General features: G+C 43.1%; 1 protein-coding gene across 1 annotated transcript in view; it reads left to right on the top strand.

The window, feature by feature from the left end:
- The window catches only part of BCHE (butyrylcholinesterase), a 54,387-nt gene extending 39,893 nt beyond the window's left edge, over positions 1 to 14,494 (top strand). Inside the window, exons 3-4 of the mRNA XM_081008022.1 lie at positions 8,029 to 8,195; positions 12,551 to 14,494. Of these exons, the coding sequence (XP_080864148.1) occupies positions 8,029 to 8,195; positions 12,551 to 12,675 (292 nt within the window). The 3' untranslated portion in view covers positions 12,676 to 14,494. The remainder of the gene's footprint in view (positions 1 to 8,028; positions 8,196 to 12,550) is intronic.
- Positions 14,495 to 14,837: the final 343 nt, after the last annotated feature.

A 14,837-nucleotide genomic window follows, 5' to 3' on the forward strand; every position in this document is an offset into this window, starting at 1 on the left:
TTCTAAAGTCGCAGGGAGAGTGAATGGGAAGCAAGAGGAGAAGGAGCCCTCACACACACAGAGAGACACAGAGTGTGGATTCTAAAGTCGCAGGGAGAGTGAAGGGGAAGCAAGAGGAGAAGGAGCCCTCACACACACAGAGAGACACAGAGTGTCAATTCTAAAGTCGCAGGGAGAGTGAAGGGGAAGCAAGAGGAGAAGGAGCCCTCACACACACACAGAGTGTGGATTCTAACGTCGCAGGGAGAGTGAAGGGGAAGCAAGAGGAGAAGGAGCCCTCACACACACACAGAGTGTGGATTCTAACGTCGCAGGGAGAGTGAAGGGGAAGCAAGAGGAGAAGGAGCCCTCACACACACACACAGAGTGTGGATTCTAACGTCGCAGGGAGAGTGAAGGGGAAGCAAGAGGAGAAGGAGCCCTCACACACACACAGACACACAGAGTGTGGATTCTAAAGTCGCAGGGAGAGTGAAGGGGAAGCAAGAGGAGAAGGAGCCCTCACACACACAGAGACACACAGAGTGTGGATTCTAACGTCGCAGGGAGAGTGAAAGGGAAGCAAGAGAAGAAGGAGCCCTCACACACACAGAGACACACAGAGTGTGGATTCTAAAGTCGCAGGGAGAGTGAAGGGGAAGCAAGAGGAGAAGGAGCCCTCACACACAGAGAGACACACAGAGTGTGGATTCTAACGTCGCAGGGAGAGTGAAAGGGAAGCAAGAGGAGAAGGAGCCCTCACACACACACAGAGTGTGGATTCTAACGTCGCAGGGAGAGTGAAAGGGAAGCAAGAGGAGAAGGAGCCCTCACACACACACAGAGTGTGGATTCTAATGTCGCAGGGAGAGTGAAAGGGAAGCAAGAGGAGAAGGAGCCCTCACACACAGACACACAGCGTGTCGATTCTAAAGTCGCAGGGGCGCAGGGAGAGTGAAGGGGAAGCAGGAGGAGGAGAACGATAGCTCAAGCACACACACACACACACACACACACACACACACACAGCCCCTACAGTGGCTAATCCAAAATCGGACATCAGAAAACTGCAGGCAGGGACAGAGAGCAGGTGTTGTTTTAAAGCAGCCAACTCCCGCTCTGCTTCTCTCCCTCCTCCCCGGCTCCGCTAGCTGTTTCAAAGCGAGCCACGGACTGCTCACGACTGCAGCAGATTCCCCCGCCATCTGTAGGCATTCGCTCCATAACACGCACAGACATTTCCCCTCACTTTCTAGGAGGAAAAATCTGCGTGTTATGGAGCGAAATTTACGGTAAATGCCCGGAATGTAGTAACTAAAAGCAGAGCTTATGAAACGACCCATGAGTTATAGTTGATCCTAGTTTGCTATAGTTACTACTCCCTTCTCTCCATACATGTCTCTCTGTGTGTGTATCTGTATGAAGGTGAGGAGGATTCTAGTAATTATCTGGACTAGAAGAAATGAATTACGACTATCCATTACATTTATCAGTCACTTTATGCAACAAAATGTCTCAAGGTGATTAGACAAAGTAAAATGCAGCACATAAAAACAGCTTGAAACCATAACAGTTTTAAAACACTGAACAACCCGAAATGCATAAAATGCTCCTCCAGCAATATGTTAAGTCAGTCCTACCCAACCCATTAAAATATGTCCAGTCATGAAAACTATGTGGCTGTGCTGCTCAAGATAGTGATCTTGAGGCCCCATTGTCAGTCATGGTGGCTTTCACCATCAAGTAGAGTTTTGCTTAGCAAAGGGAATGTGTGCAGAGGAGGGCAACCAAGATGGTCAAGGGTCTGGAAACCAAGCCTTATGAGGAACAGTTGAAGGAGCTGGTTATTAGCCTGGACAAGAGGAGAGTGAGAGGAGATATGATAGCCATCTTCAAATATCTTAAGGGCTGTCACATGGAGGAGGGAACTTATTTGTTTTCTCCTGCTCTGGAAGGTAGGACTCGAACCAATGGCTTCAAGTTTCAGGAAAGGAGATTCTGACTAAATATCTGGAAAAACTTTCTGACAGTAAGAGCTGTTCAGCAGTGGAACAGACTCTCATAAGAAGTGGTGGACTCTCTGTTTTTAAACAGAGGTTGGATGGCTATCTGTCATGGATGCTTTAGCTGAGATTCCTGTAATGCAGGGGGTTGGACTAGATGACCCTTGGGGTGCTTTCCAACTCTATGATTCTGTGATTTGATGAATGGGTAGCACTGGCAACAGTCCATGCCAGTTTTGATTGGGACCCAAACTTTGGATGGTGTGTGTGTGTAGACATGGGATTGGTCTCAGGGTGGGCAAAATACACACATGCTTATTATTGAGCCTGCCCTCCCTCCACAGCCTGACATTCACCAGCTTCACTGTCTGCCACAGCAGGAGGAGCAAGGAAAGTTGCTTCCCATTGCTACATCTGGGTAGTCACTTCACAGAGTTGAGATATTCCAGGCATCCAGCCAGTGGCCTGTAGCAAGAACAGCTGGTGTTCTTTTCATTTTTGCATTGGCGGGTTGTTTACCTGTTTAACACATTTAGCTGTAGCATCCTTTGTTGTTTTAAAACAGCGATATGACTACCCAGCCCGTGTACAAATCGAGCGATCTGTTTCCAACAGCCTCCTGCAAAAGTGATTTTTCCTTAGATGAACATGAACCTTAAACCCAATTCTCTTTCCTCGAGGCCCTCCAGCTGCTAACCGTAGCATACATTAACAACCATGCCACTTAGGAGATTTCTAAAGCACACCCTGAAGTAAACATTTGCAGTCCAGCACTCTTTCCTAAAATGGCCACTCTTGACCTCTACTTCAGCAGTGGTAAACAAACTGAAACTCCCACTGTCTTCAGAAAGAGTTAGCTTTCTCTCGCTGGTTTTCCTGGCTGGAGACCATGGGAAAGGAGACCCAATTACTCTTCTCAGCCCTTGCACTTTTCAATTCTTTTATTGCCTTCTTCCTCTCTGAGTGTTGTTTAAATAATCATTCACGGCATTTTGTAAACCTCTTTTAAGAGAAGCTTTTGTAGCTTTCCTCTTGCTTTGGAGAATTTGCTTTGCAATTTCTTTGCTGTGCACAAGCTTGGACAGAGCCCTCTCTAGAGAGATGGCTGATAAACATGAATAGAAGTCAACAAAAGAAAACTCTGCTCCTTCTTCCTATTGATTCATGCTGATACCGAGCTTCTTAATTGGTGATGGGATGGGAAGCTGCCCCATAGAGAGAGTAGATGTGGTGGTTAGAGTGCCAGACTAGGGTCTGGGAGACAGGGGTTCAAATCCCCACTCAGCCATAAAGCTTACCAGATGACTTTGGGCCATCTTTCAGCCTAATCTATGGAGAGGGGGAGTAGTGTGTAAGTCACCAAGAGCTCCTTGCAAAAAAGGTGGAAAGGAATAATAATAATAATAATAATAATAATAATAATAATAATTTATACCCCGCCCATCTGGCTGGGTTTCCCCAGCCAATTTGGGTGGCTTCCAACAAAATATTAAAATACAGTAATCCATCAAACATTAAAAGCTTCCCTAAACAGGGCTGCCTTCAGATGTCTTCTAAAAGTCTGGTAGTTGTTGTTCTCTTTGACATCTGGTAGGAGGGCGTTCCACAGGGAGGGCGCCACTACCGAGAAGGCCTTCTGCCTGGCCCCCTGTAACTTGGCTTCTCGTAATAACGTAATAACAAACAAACGTAATAACAAACAAACAGATCGGGCTATTGGTCCCTCTACCCTACCACTGGGAGCAACTCTCCAAGATGTTGGGTAGGGACCTTTCACTGGATGAGGGGGTAATGTAATTCATCTAAAGGCAAAACTATCTAAGTTGCACTTTCTGAAATGGTATGCAAACTGAAACACAATTATCCTTCAAAATTCACAGTTCTCAGAATTTTGCCGTGCAGTTCTCCAGCCTAGTAATGCGTACCAAAATCCACCTGCAGTCCTAGGGTAAAGGATACATAGAAATGCATACACTGGTGAAAGTAGTATACAAAGATACATTGTATTGGGGGAAATTGTTTTGCAAAAATATGTACTTTGGGGGAAATTGCATACAAACATGTTTGGAGAAGTTCACTGTTGTGGAAATGTTGGGAACTGAACTTCAGTTTGGGGAAATGAGAAACTGTGAGAAAGCCAAATGATCAGAGCTTCCCATTCCTACTTGTACCTGATCCCATTTTAGCTGGAGACGGAAGCTGGGGCCAACAGCATGCAATATGTGTGTTCTACAAGTGAGCTACATAGAGCAAACATGCAGCAGGATCACACCAGTAATTCCTGTTCCCACTTGTGCCTGTTCACTTGACTGTTTCAACACATGTATGGAACCTATATGTGTCCCTTTTGCACATACATCAGCACTATACAGCCCAGCCTTCCCCAACATGGTGTCCTCCATTTGTTTTGGACACACCCATCAAGCTTCAGCCAGCTTGGAAAATAATAAAAGATGGCAGGAGTTGTAAGATAACAGCATGTGGAAGACAGCAGGTTGGAGAAGGCTGGTACAAGCAGTCTAGAGCAGAGGTGGAGAATTTGGCCACAGAGCCTAGGACTTGCTGATCAGAAGGTCGGCAGTTCAAATCCCTGTGACAGGGTGAGCTCCCATTGCTCAGTCCCTGCTCCTGCCAACCTAGCAGTTCAAAAGCATGTCAAAGTAGGACTTCCGGGGGAGGCGCCTCCGGTAATGGCAGAATTCCTCTGACCGGGAGGAATCTGCTCCGTGGAAATCTGGGTCTGGCCGCCACGGCGAAGGCGGAGACCCGTTAAAATCACAGGCGGGAGAAGCCTGTGAATGTGGGATTTGGCGGGCACCTTTTGCGCCTCCCCCACTCGCGGGGAACCCTGGTTTTTGGGGCTCCGGAGCGACGTGGGGTGAGCGGCACGGTGCATCGAATCGTCTGCTTCTTCCACGGAGCGAAGCCGCATAGCTGTTGCCAGAGAGCGCTGACCTTTTCCTGTGGACAATTTGACTTTAAAGTAATTACCCGTGAGTAGAGCTGAAACAGAAGAATTGGATTTCTAAAAGTTTAATTTGGTATCGTAATGGGGAGGTTCAAAACAGGAAGTCCGCTTCCCCTTTTGTAAATAGACTGAGGCAATGAAGTTGCAAGCTGGAGTCCTGGAAGGTCTTTTGTAAAAGATCAAATTTCCAACGGTAAAGAACATTAAACCCCCTCTTGGAGGCAGGAGAAGAGAGGGGGAAGTTGCGGATTGAGTATGCCTGCGGGAGAGAGTGAAGAGATTTAAAACACCGCCGCTCTGACCCTGGAAATGGGCTGCTAGTAGGACTGACGTCTTTTGGAATGTTCATTGACAGCGCTTAGAATGTTCATTGACAGCTAGCTAAATAAGAGAAATACATTGTTTCTACTGTCTCCGGCTGCTTTAAAAAGGAGTAAAAGTAACTGAAAATTGAAACTAATTTGAAACTAACTTTGGATTGTTTAAAAGAGGATACTATTGACTATTACAAATAGAAACTGTTTCCCCCTAGTGGAAGCCTTTGAAACTGGTTGATTTACAAGAGTTGGACTAGGGGAATTTCCAGCTGCAAGTTAAAAACCGTGAGACTCTGGGACTGACCTTGAATCTTTCAAATGTTATGGTAAATGGAAGAGGAAAAACAGACCAGTCAACTGTTGATAAAACATTAAGGTCTGGGAGGACTTGGTAACAATCCAGGAGAGGTCTATTATTAGGCCCTCCTGTTCTTTTTTGTTGCTGTCTTTGTACTAGTATATTTGAAACGAAGAGGAATGTCGACAGAAGAGGCTTTGGTGGCTGCATTATATAAGATAAATGACTCATTGGATCAGCTTCACAGGAAAATGGACATGATAAATGTGAAAGTGGATGTTTCAATTGTTGAGGTTGACTTGAATGCAGGGAGTATGGACAATACCAATACGGAAACCACCCAGAAATTGATACAAGAACCTATTTTGATATGGCAAGCTGTGGAGGAAGTCAAGGAAAAAGCTGTTGCTGTAGAAGGTACAGAAACACAACTGGAGAGAAAGAGAAAGAGAGCCCCAGCCCTACAGAGGCAATTTGATGAACATAAGTTGATGCTCGCTATGACTGAACTTAAGGAAAAACAGACGAATTTGAGGATTAGAGTTCACCTTTGGTGGACATGCCCAAGGATTAAGACACTCTGGGAGATGATTCATAACGAAATGAAAAAGGTATTTAAATATACCCTTTTGAAGAAACCAGAGGCCTTTCTCCTGGGCATGGTCGGTCAATTGGTGTTAAAGAAGGATAGAATTTGTCTCATGTATGCAACAATAGCAGCAAGAATACTCATTGTGAAGTACTGGAAGACACAAGATTTATCCATTCAGGAAGAATGGCAGATGAAGTTGATGGACTATATGGAATTGGCGGAAACGACTGGCAGAAATCCGAGACCAGGGAGGAGAGCTGGTGGAAGAAGACTGGGAAAAGTTTAAGACTATTTATAGAAATACTGTAAAAATAATGAATGTTTGAAAAATGTTGGAATGAAGTTATATGGCTTTAATAGAAATGCTATAAGGAATCAAGTATAAATAGATTAATAGTGTATTAAAGGGAAAATAAGGCTAGAATATGTCAAGATAATTATAGGATAGAAAACAGAGGAAGATGGAAAGGAATTGCTGAAATAATTAATAGAAGTGGAAAACAGAAAGGGAGGTGTGAGGAGGTCGTGGAAATAAGGGAACGAAAGATAAGACATTGAAATTGTTCTGTGTTTGAAATGGTTTGTCTCATGCTTTGTTAGTTTTATGTTTTTCTGTTTTTTCTTTTTTTGTTCTTTCTTTCTTTTTTTTGTCTTTCTGTTTTGTTGTGTTTAAATGGTTGAAAATTAATAAATATTATTTTTAAAAATACAAAAAAGCATGTCAAAGTAGATAAATAGGTACCACTCCGATGGGAAGGTAAACAGTGTTTCCGTACGCTGCTCTGGTTCGCCAGAAGCGGCTTAGTCATGCTGGCCACATGACCCGGAAGCTGTACGCTGGCTCCCTCGGCCAATAAAGCGAGATGAGCGCCGCAACCCCAGAGTCAGTCACGACTGGACCTAATGGTCAGGGGTCCCTTTACCTTTACCTTTAGATACTGTTGGTCAGCCCCCCTCCATCAGCTGTAATCAGCATGGCCAATGGTAAGGATGACGGCAGATGCAGTCCTGCAACATCTGGATGCTTCACTGGTTTTCTAGTCCTGGTCTACAGAGCATGCATAATTCAGGGCTGTGATCCTACATGCCCTATATAGATTCACCTTTTGCTCTTATATTGTCACTCAAGTGCTGAGCGATCCTTTAATGTGCATGCCTGTGGATGGAAGGATTTCTTTAGCTAGGAACTTTCCTTTCTTTAGCTAGGAACAGGAAGAGGGAACCTGTGCCTCCCCCCCAGATGCAATGATCCTGCAAGTCCCAACATCACCCACCTCTACATTACTGCATCATGTCCAAGATAATCAATTCCAATATATGACAGCACTTCTGCACATCGTCTCACATTAATTATTTTGAACAGTGGAAAGGTGCCTTTTTCCCCATTAGGAAACTCATTCTTTCTCCAGGATACAATTTTCGTTCATTTCACCCATATAGGCGCATATCTTTGCAAAATGTCTACCTTAAAAAAAATCAATATAGTATTCTTGCATATTTGAATAAGGCATTAGCATTCTTATTAAGAACTTTGGGCAATCCAGGCTAGTGAATTTATTGTCCTTAATGTTATCCATGAGATTGCATTTTCTCACTGACCTCTTGGGCTCATCCATGGAACTGATGAACAGTGATTTTATTACTGTATGCATATTTCTCTATTCTTAATTAAACTCCCCCCCCCCAAATTCCCATTTAAAGTTTGGGGATGTTGATATTTATTCCTATCTAGTTTTAAAAGTACTGGGGTAATTCCGTGCAACCCTACCAATCTTTGAAATAAAATAACTTTTCAGCAGTATAATTTTAAACTACTGATGTGCACAGGTAATTTCCCATGAGAGATCTAATGCTTCTCTTTAATCCTTTAGAACACCCAATGGGACTCAGATTAATGGGACAAGATGGCCAGTCTTCACCACCGCTGAACAAAAATACTTAACATTAAGCACAGACGCTTCAAAGATTCGTACAAAATTACGTGCCCAGCAGTGCCGATTCTGGAATATATTTTTTCCCAAACTCCTGGAGATGACAGGTAATTTTGGTGGCAAATGTATGTATGTACAGTAAATTGGTTAATGCAAGGTCACTTTGCTGCTACTAAATTTTAATTTCAATTTCAATTTCAAGGCATTTATGAGCAAGAACTATCTGTGTAAAATTAAATCCAGAGGTCCTTCAAAAAAGACAACCTCTTTCACTTAACTAACACTCCTCCCCCCCCCCACAATCAATTTGTGTAATATATAGTTTTGTGCAAGTTTTACATGCTCTCTTCAGCTTCATTCACATAAGATTTGTTGTCCATTCCATGAGCACAGTCTGCTGAGAACATCTGCTGCATGAGCCCCGTTGAAATGAAAGGGTGAAAGAACAGCTGCATTCCTACACAGATTCCATTCATTTCAAAAGCAAAATATGGAAGTGTGATAGTCCCTTGGAATCAAACCCTACCAAGATCAGCTGGACTTTCATCTTAGTAAGGGTGCTTAAGGTTACAGCCAGGGATGGGTGGAATCTGTCATTTCTTTTTCAGTAATTAAGCCAAAACTTGAACTAGTTGCAGACTTTACTTTGTAATAAATTTAGGCTGAAGTGCAATCTTAGAAGCAGCAATGATGAGCCTTCTAAAATGGGCTGAACTTCTGGCTTGTCAGGACTACTTCAGGGTTTTTTTCCTACTAGAAATCCAAGATCCACCCACCAATGGTAGGTGTAAAAACCTTTAGAATAAAGAACAGGGTGTCATTGCATCCAATGAAGCCATTATGCTCACAGAACACCTTCTGTTCACACAATGGAAATTCCTGTCCCTCTCGCCTCCTCACTCCTGCAGGTCCACAGATCTTGCCCAGAAGATTCCATTGCACAAACAGGCATTGTAGTAATGGGTAATGATAGAGTTATGAACTGTCTCCAGTTGTAAGGGGTTGAAGCTAAGGTCCCATCTGCACTGTATATTTGAAGCACTATAATACCACTTTAATCAGTCATGGCTTCCCCCAAATAGTCCTGAGAACTCTAGTTTGTTAAGAGTGTGGAGAGTTATTTGGAGACCCCTATTCTCTGCACATAAGGGATGCGGGTGGTGCTGTGGGTTAAACCACAGAGCCTAGGGCTTGCCGATCAGAAGGTTGGAGGTTCGAATCCCCATGATGGGGTGAGCTCCCGTTGCTCGGTCCCTGCTCCTGCCAACCTAGCAGTTCAAAAGCACGAAGTGCAAGAGGATAAATAGGTACCGTTCCAGCGGGAAGGTAAATGACGTTTCCGTGCACTGCTCTGGTTCAACAGAAGCAGCTTAGTCATGCTGGCCACATGACCCAGAAGCTGTACGCCGGCTCCCTCGGCCAGTAAAGCGAGATGAGCGCCGCAACTCCAGAGTTGTCCGCGACTGGACTTAACAGTCAGGGGTCCTGTTACCTATTCTCTGCACAGAGATACAATTCCAAGAGTTCTCTGAGCCTACAAAAGTGAGTAAGCTGTAAGAAGTTAACAGTGACAATGGCCACAAGTTTAGGTTTCATTTTGGGTTTTTAAAAAAAGAATTACACAAATTTGTGGGATATAGATCTGTTACTAGGCATTAGCCATGAGAGGCCAGTTAGGACGTTCATAAGTAGAGGCAGTGCTCAGTATTGCATATCTGTTTGAGAGGTACCTATACCTGGGCCCAGATCTTTATACAAAGTGTGAACGAGCTGCTGCAACATCTTCATCTTATTTCTCTTTGGTATGCTTCAATTCCTCTTGTGTACTTATACTCAACCAAGTGGCACATGTCATATCTTTATATTGTGTTTGGGATTGTCTGTATCTCTGACAGCGAAAGCTAACAAATAAGCTGGCTTTGGTTGGTTGGTTTTTCAAATATCTGTTATGCGTAAGGCTTCCTAGTGGGGAAAGAACATAGCCATCTTCATCTGACACATTGTTTTCCATTTGACGTCTGAGAGATTTTATCATCTCTTGCATCATGACATCCCATCATATGTAGGATGTGGGAGACATTCAAAAACAAGCATCCTGTGTGTGTGTGTTATGTGTGAACCTGGACCAGTTTCAAGCAAGATGTGGGTATATCGTGAATCTGACGAAATGTTCCTTGTGATCATCTGACATTACTCACGGAAATCATAACTGAAGACACCATCTGTTTGGAGGATGATATTGACGAGCAACTGTGCTGCATGTAACCAAATGTTCTGTGAAATAACCAATATCAGTAAGATATGCTTCTGTGTTACATAATAGGCCAGTAAAATAATCTCCAGTAATGGGGACATAAAATGAAATGTAGTCTAACTCGATGGGGTCAATCCTAAAGCAAGATCTGCTGAGATGAACAGCATAGACTGCAGTAGATCTCCAACTCAACTGGCTGAGTCCCATCTGAGCTCAGATGGCATTATGTCCCCAACCCCAGATGAGCTGAAGGTACTCTGGCATAACTTGCTCATTCAGGCAGGTGTCAGTTCCCCAAAGGGGTGGCGGTTCTGGGGATGTGTTGGGCAAGTGGGACTGAGGGGGCCTTAGGCTGGATCCTGAGCCCATTCGGCTCAGTGACATGACCTGGCAACCTGGCATAGGACACTGCTTTAAAGACTTGTTTTCCTTCTGCCAGGCTTAGGTGGCGCAGTAGCTGCAGTCCTACTCTTAAAAAGTTCTTGGATCTGGTGTAACTTTATAGCAGCTCAAACTATACTGGCTTGCTTTATGCCAGATTCTTGTGCATAGGATTGCTCCCTAAATGTTGCAGATATCAATATTGCGCAACTTGAAGTGACTGGATGCAAAAAACAACAACCCTGACCCATTAGATTGTTCAAAACTTTACTTGTCGAACTTTCTTCAAAGCAGAACAAAAGCATCAAAGATACATCCAAATGATTCCATACAATATCTTGTGCAGTCTAGCACAGGCTCATCATCTTAGAAATAAAATATGAAATACTTCAAACAGATCTAAAATCAGAGGTTTGTCTCTCCTTACAGTTTCCATTTTGCCTGGAGCTGTATTCACTCACTGGAGAGGGTCATTTACATGTCCTTACTTCCATAGAGCATGAGAACCAAGATGAACTTGCAATTCAATACCTCTCATGTGATCTAAGGTTAAAACACCACGTCAGAGCTTCCAGAGAACAATAACAATAGATAATTATCAACCTGTTTAGGCAGCTCAGAGAGCTATTCTTGACTGGATAATATTATGGATGCTTACCCTATTCCTATTTCATATCCTACAACTAAGGCTGAGTACGTAGCATACATTTAAAGCTCATTCCCTCCAAAATAATCCAGGAAGCTGTAGTTTGTTAAGGGTGCCGTGTGAGGGGTAAATTACAGGTCCCAGGATTCTCGCAGGTGTGGTGAGTGCTTTAACTGATTTGCTATTGTTTGTGATAACAGGGCTGTTTCTCAGTGCTTGTTATTGCATATTCTTAGTGACTCTGTACAGCTGCTTTGTTGTTGGCATCCGTCTGTCCCGGGAGACAATGGAGGAGTGAGCCTTTGAGGGTTAAGTCAAACTGTTGGAGAATTGCAGCGCCTGCTGTGGCTGTAGAGACCGATATGGGAGAGACATGTTTTGTTGCACCTGAGGCAAATGAAGGTTTTCCGGTTTTGCTGCCACAGGTGCACCATGGAGTTTCATCTCCCTATACTCCTCACAGTGGTTATTCATCCTCTGGTCACTGCTTTGGATACATGGACCTGATTGTCTGTTTCCACCTGTTTTAATTATCAAACATACTGAACAAATAAGACTTTTCTTTTTCAGGTCCATTTTGACTTCTGTTTTGTTTGTTTTTTAACACATTGTTGCTATATTTGGGACACTGTTCTGCAACTGGGAATAGGTGATGAATTTATTTGTTTTGTTTCCAGAAGGAAATCCATTCCGTCTCCCTTGTTCAAAGATGGGGAAACTGTGACCTTCCAGGTATTGTTGGACTACAGTCCCTATCATCCCTGACCACTGACTATGTGGTCTGTGGCTTATGGGAGATGGAGTCCAACATCATTTGGAAGGCCATAAGGTCCCCATCCTAATTAGAAGCCAATATCTGGATCCAAGTTACTAGGTGCCTATCCATTATGAACTATACACTGCTTGGAAAATGTCAAAGGGGTGTAAATATTGAAAATGAAATTCCATATGATACTCTACATTGATCTGTAAGAATAATTATTCACTTCAACCGATTATCTCAAGATCTAGAGATAAAATGTTGTCCTTTCGAATTTGCAATAAATCAGGTGACAAAGGGGAGGGTGTAGTGCTGTGTAGTGTATTTAGAGGAAAATGGCATTGGTAATCAGAATTATTTTTCAATTAATGTACAAAGAGATTTAAATTTAGATTAATGCCACCCATTTCATGTTTTACAGGCAATATTGATGAAGCAGAACGAGAGTGGAAAGCAGGATTCCTTCGCTGGAACAATTACATGATGGACTGGAAAAATCAATTTAATGATTACACTAGTAAGAAGGAAAGCTGTGCAGGTCTCTAATTAAAAGTTCCAGCCTTTCTGGAATGCCTTCATTGTCAAAGATCAAGGCAAACACAGAGATAGCTAATGTAGCATATCCAGCAATAAGGCATGTTATGCAGGCTCAGTGACACGTCACAAATATACTTGTCTCCCAGGTCCATTTCTATTTATATCAATAAACGTTATAAACTGCTTCTCCTCTTTGAAGCTTTGAGAAATGAAAATCAGACCAAGTGTGATTAAAACCTGAGGATTATCATTAGAAGCCTAATGGCCCCGATCCAACTCTAGCCGCATGGCTAGTTGCACAAGCATGAGGATGGAGATTTGATTGCACATCAGGAATTGTAACCCATTGCAAGTGATGCAGTACTCTATCTGTCCTTCTGAATACACAGCCCATTTGTGGCTGTTGTTCCCAATCCAGGAAGTGGCACAAATGCATAAGCCTATTTGTATACATGTGTCTCCTGAGCTGGATTGCGGCAAGTAAGTTTCAGCGGAAATAAATATTTGTTGTATGTTGACAGATAAATGCAACATTTCTTTCACCGTAAAGGACACAGCATAAATATCAGTATTCCAGAACACTGCCATCAAAAGCTCCATTGGCTCAGATCTCCAACTGCAATGTCACAACATTTTAATCCTGCTTCAGCTGTAATTTACTTGTTAGGGGTATATCAAGAGTTGCCAATGTTACAGGAAATAAAAAAGATGCAATTTTCTTGTTAAGTCAAAAGAGGCTTTTAAAACTGACTGCCTCGCTCCTTGAAAACTAAACATTCTGGAGACCCAAATGCTCATTGTCAAATTATACCAATTTTCCCTACAGAGAACAGAATTATTTCTTGACACTGTCAATGAATCAAAGGAGAGCTATTCAGGCAAACCTTTCTTCACCCCTTCACCCTCTTCCACTGGAGCATATCATCTGCTGAGAAAGAGCACTCTTTCTATTATCAAATGCTTATCTGGCACTTTTAATTTGTAAAGTGCTTTGAAATCATCAATTTAACTGGTCTCCCAACATCCTTCTGCAGTAGGTAGGAATGGATGGATAAGGGGGAAATCCTATGGTGAGATCCCCCAGGATGCGCAGCTTAGGATACAATGGAACTGTGGATCAGACAGCTGGTTCTTAGCTCAGCTGGTGTTATGCCTCCAACCATGGCTCAGCCCAAAATATGCTGGTGTGACTTGCTCAGCTGACTGAAGCAGGCAGTGTAAGTTTCCCAAAAGGGATCTGGCTTTTTCATGATGGAATCAGGACCAGAGGGTGGACTTAGGCTGGTTCCTAAACCCATTCATCTCAGTCCTGTGACCTGGCAACCTGGGCATAGAACACTCTTTTAAAAGTGTTTTCCTTCTGCCAGGCTTATGCAGAGCAGGAGGAGCAGCCCCACTTTTGAACAGGATTTGGATCTGGTGTAACTTTCCATCAACTTAATTTACAGCAGCTTCCTTTATGCCGGCTTCTTGTGTGTAAAAGATTGCTCCCTTAATGCCACTTAAATCTCACAGTCTGTTCACTGAAATCTCACTGTTCATCCCATCGGGTCTGTCTTCTCCATCCAGGATAATCTCAATGGAGTTTGGTACCAACTTTGAATCCCCAGGCACCTTACCAAGGTTTTGGACCGGCAAATTGCAGATTGCTGCTTTAGAATGTTGCACACTTTTCATTTCACCTTTCCCTTGAAATGAGGAGTATATTCTGAGAGTAAGACTCTCCAAATTTTATAGGCAATCACATGTTTTTAAAAAATAATAATAAAAGGAGATGTTGTGGACGAAAGCAAACCAAATAACCATAATAAAATTCACTGTAAAACCATTCAGCTGAGATGTTGGTGTGTCAGTGTTGATGATCTCTGTATATGATGTAGTATTATTGGTTGGAGTTTTTTAGATATGTACATCAGGGGATACTTAGAAAATAATCATAACAGATATTGCACCATCTATTCAATACAGTAATTCTACTTGGTTGCATTCTACACTAAAGGGGCAGTCCTATGGAGAAGATCTGTCAGGTGGGGCAGCTTATGATGCATTGGATCTTTGGCTCAGCTGGCTGATTCCTGGCTCAGCTGGCCTCGGGCGGCATTAAGTTCCCAACTCCAGCTCAACTTAAGATACATGGCTCAGCTGGGGATCAGTTGACCGAGCCACAGCTG

Source organism: Podarcis pityusensis (genome assembly GCF_964106645.2).
Source record: "Podarcis pityusensis genome assembly, chromosome: 5".
Classification (NCBI taxonomy): Eukaryota; Metazoa; Chordata; class Lepidosauria; order Squamata; family Lacertidae; genus Podarcis; species Podarcis pityusensis.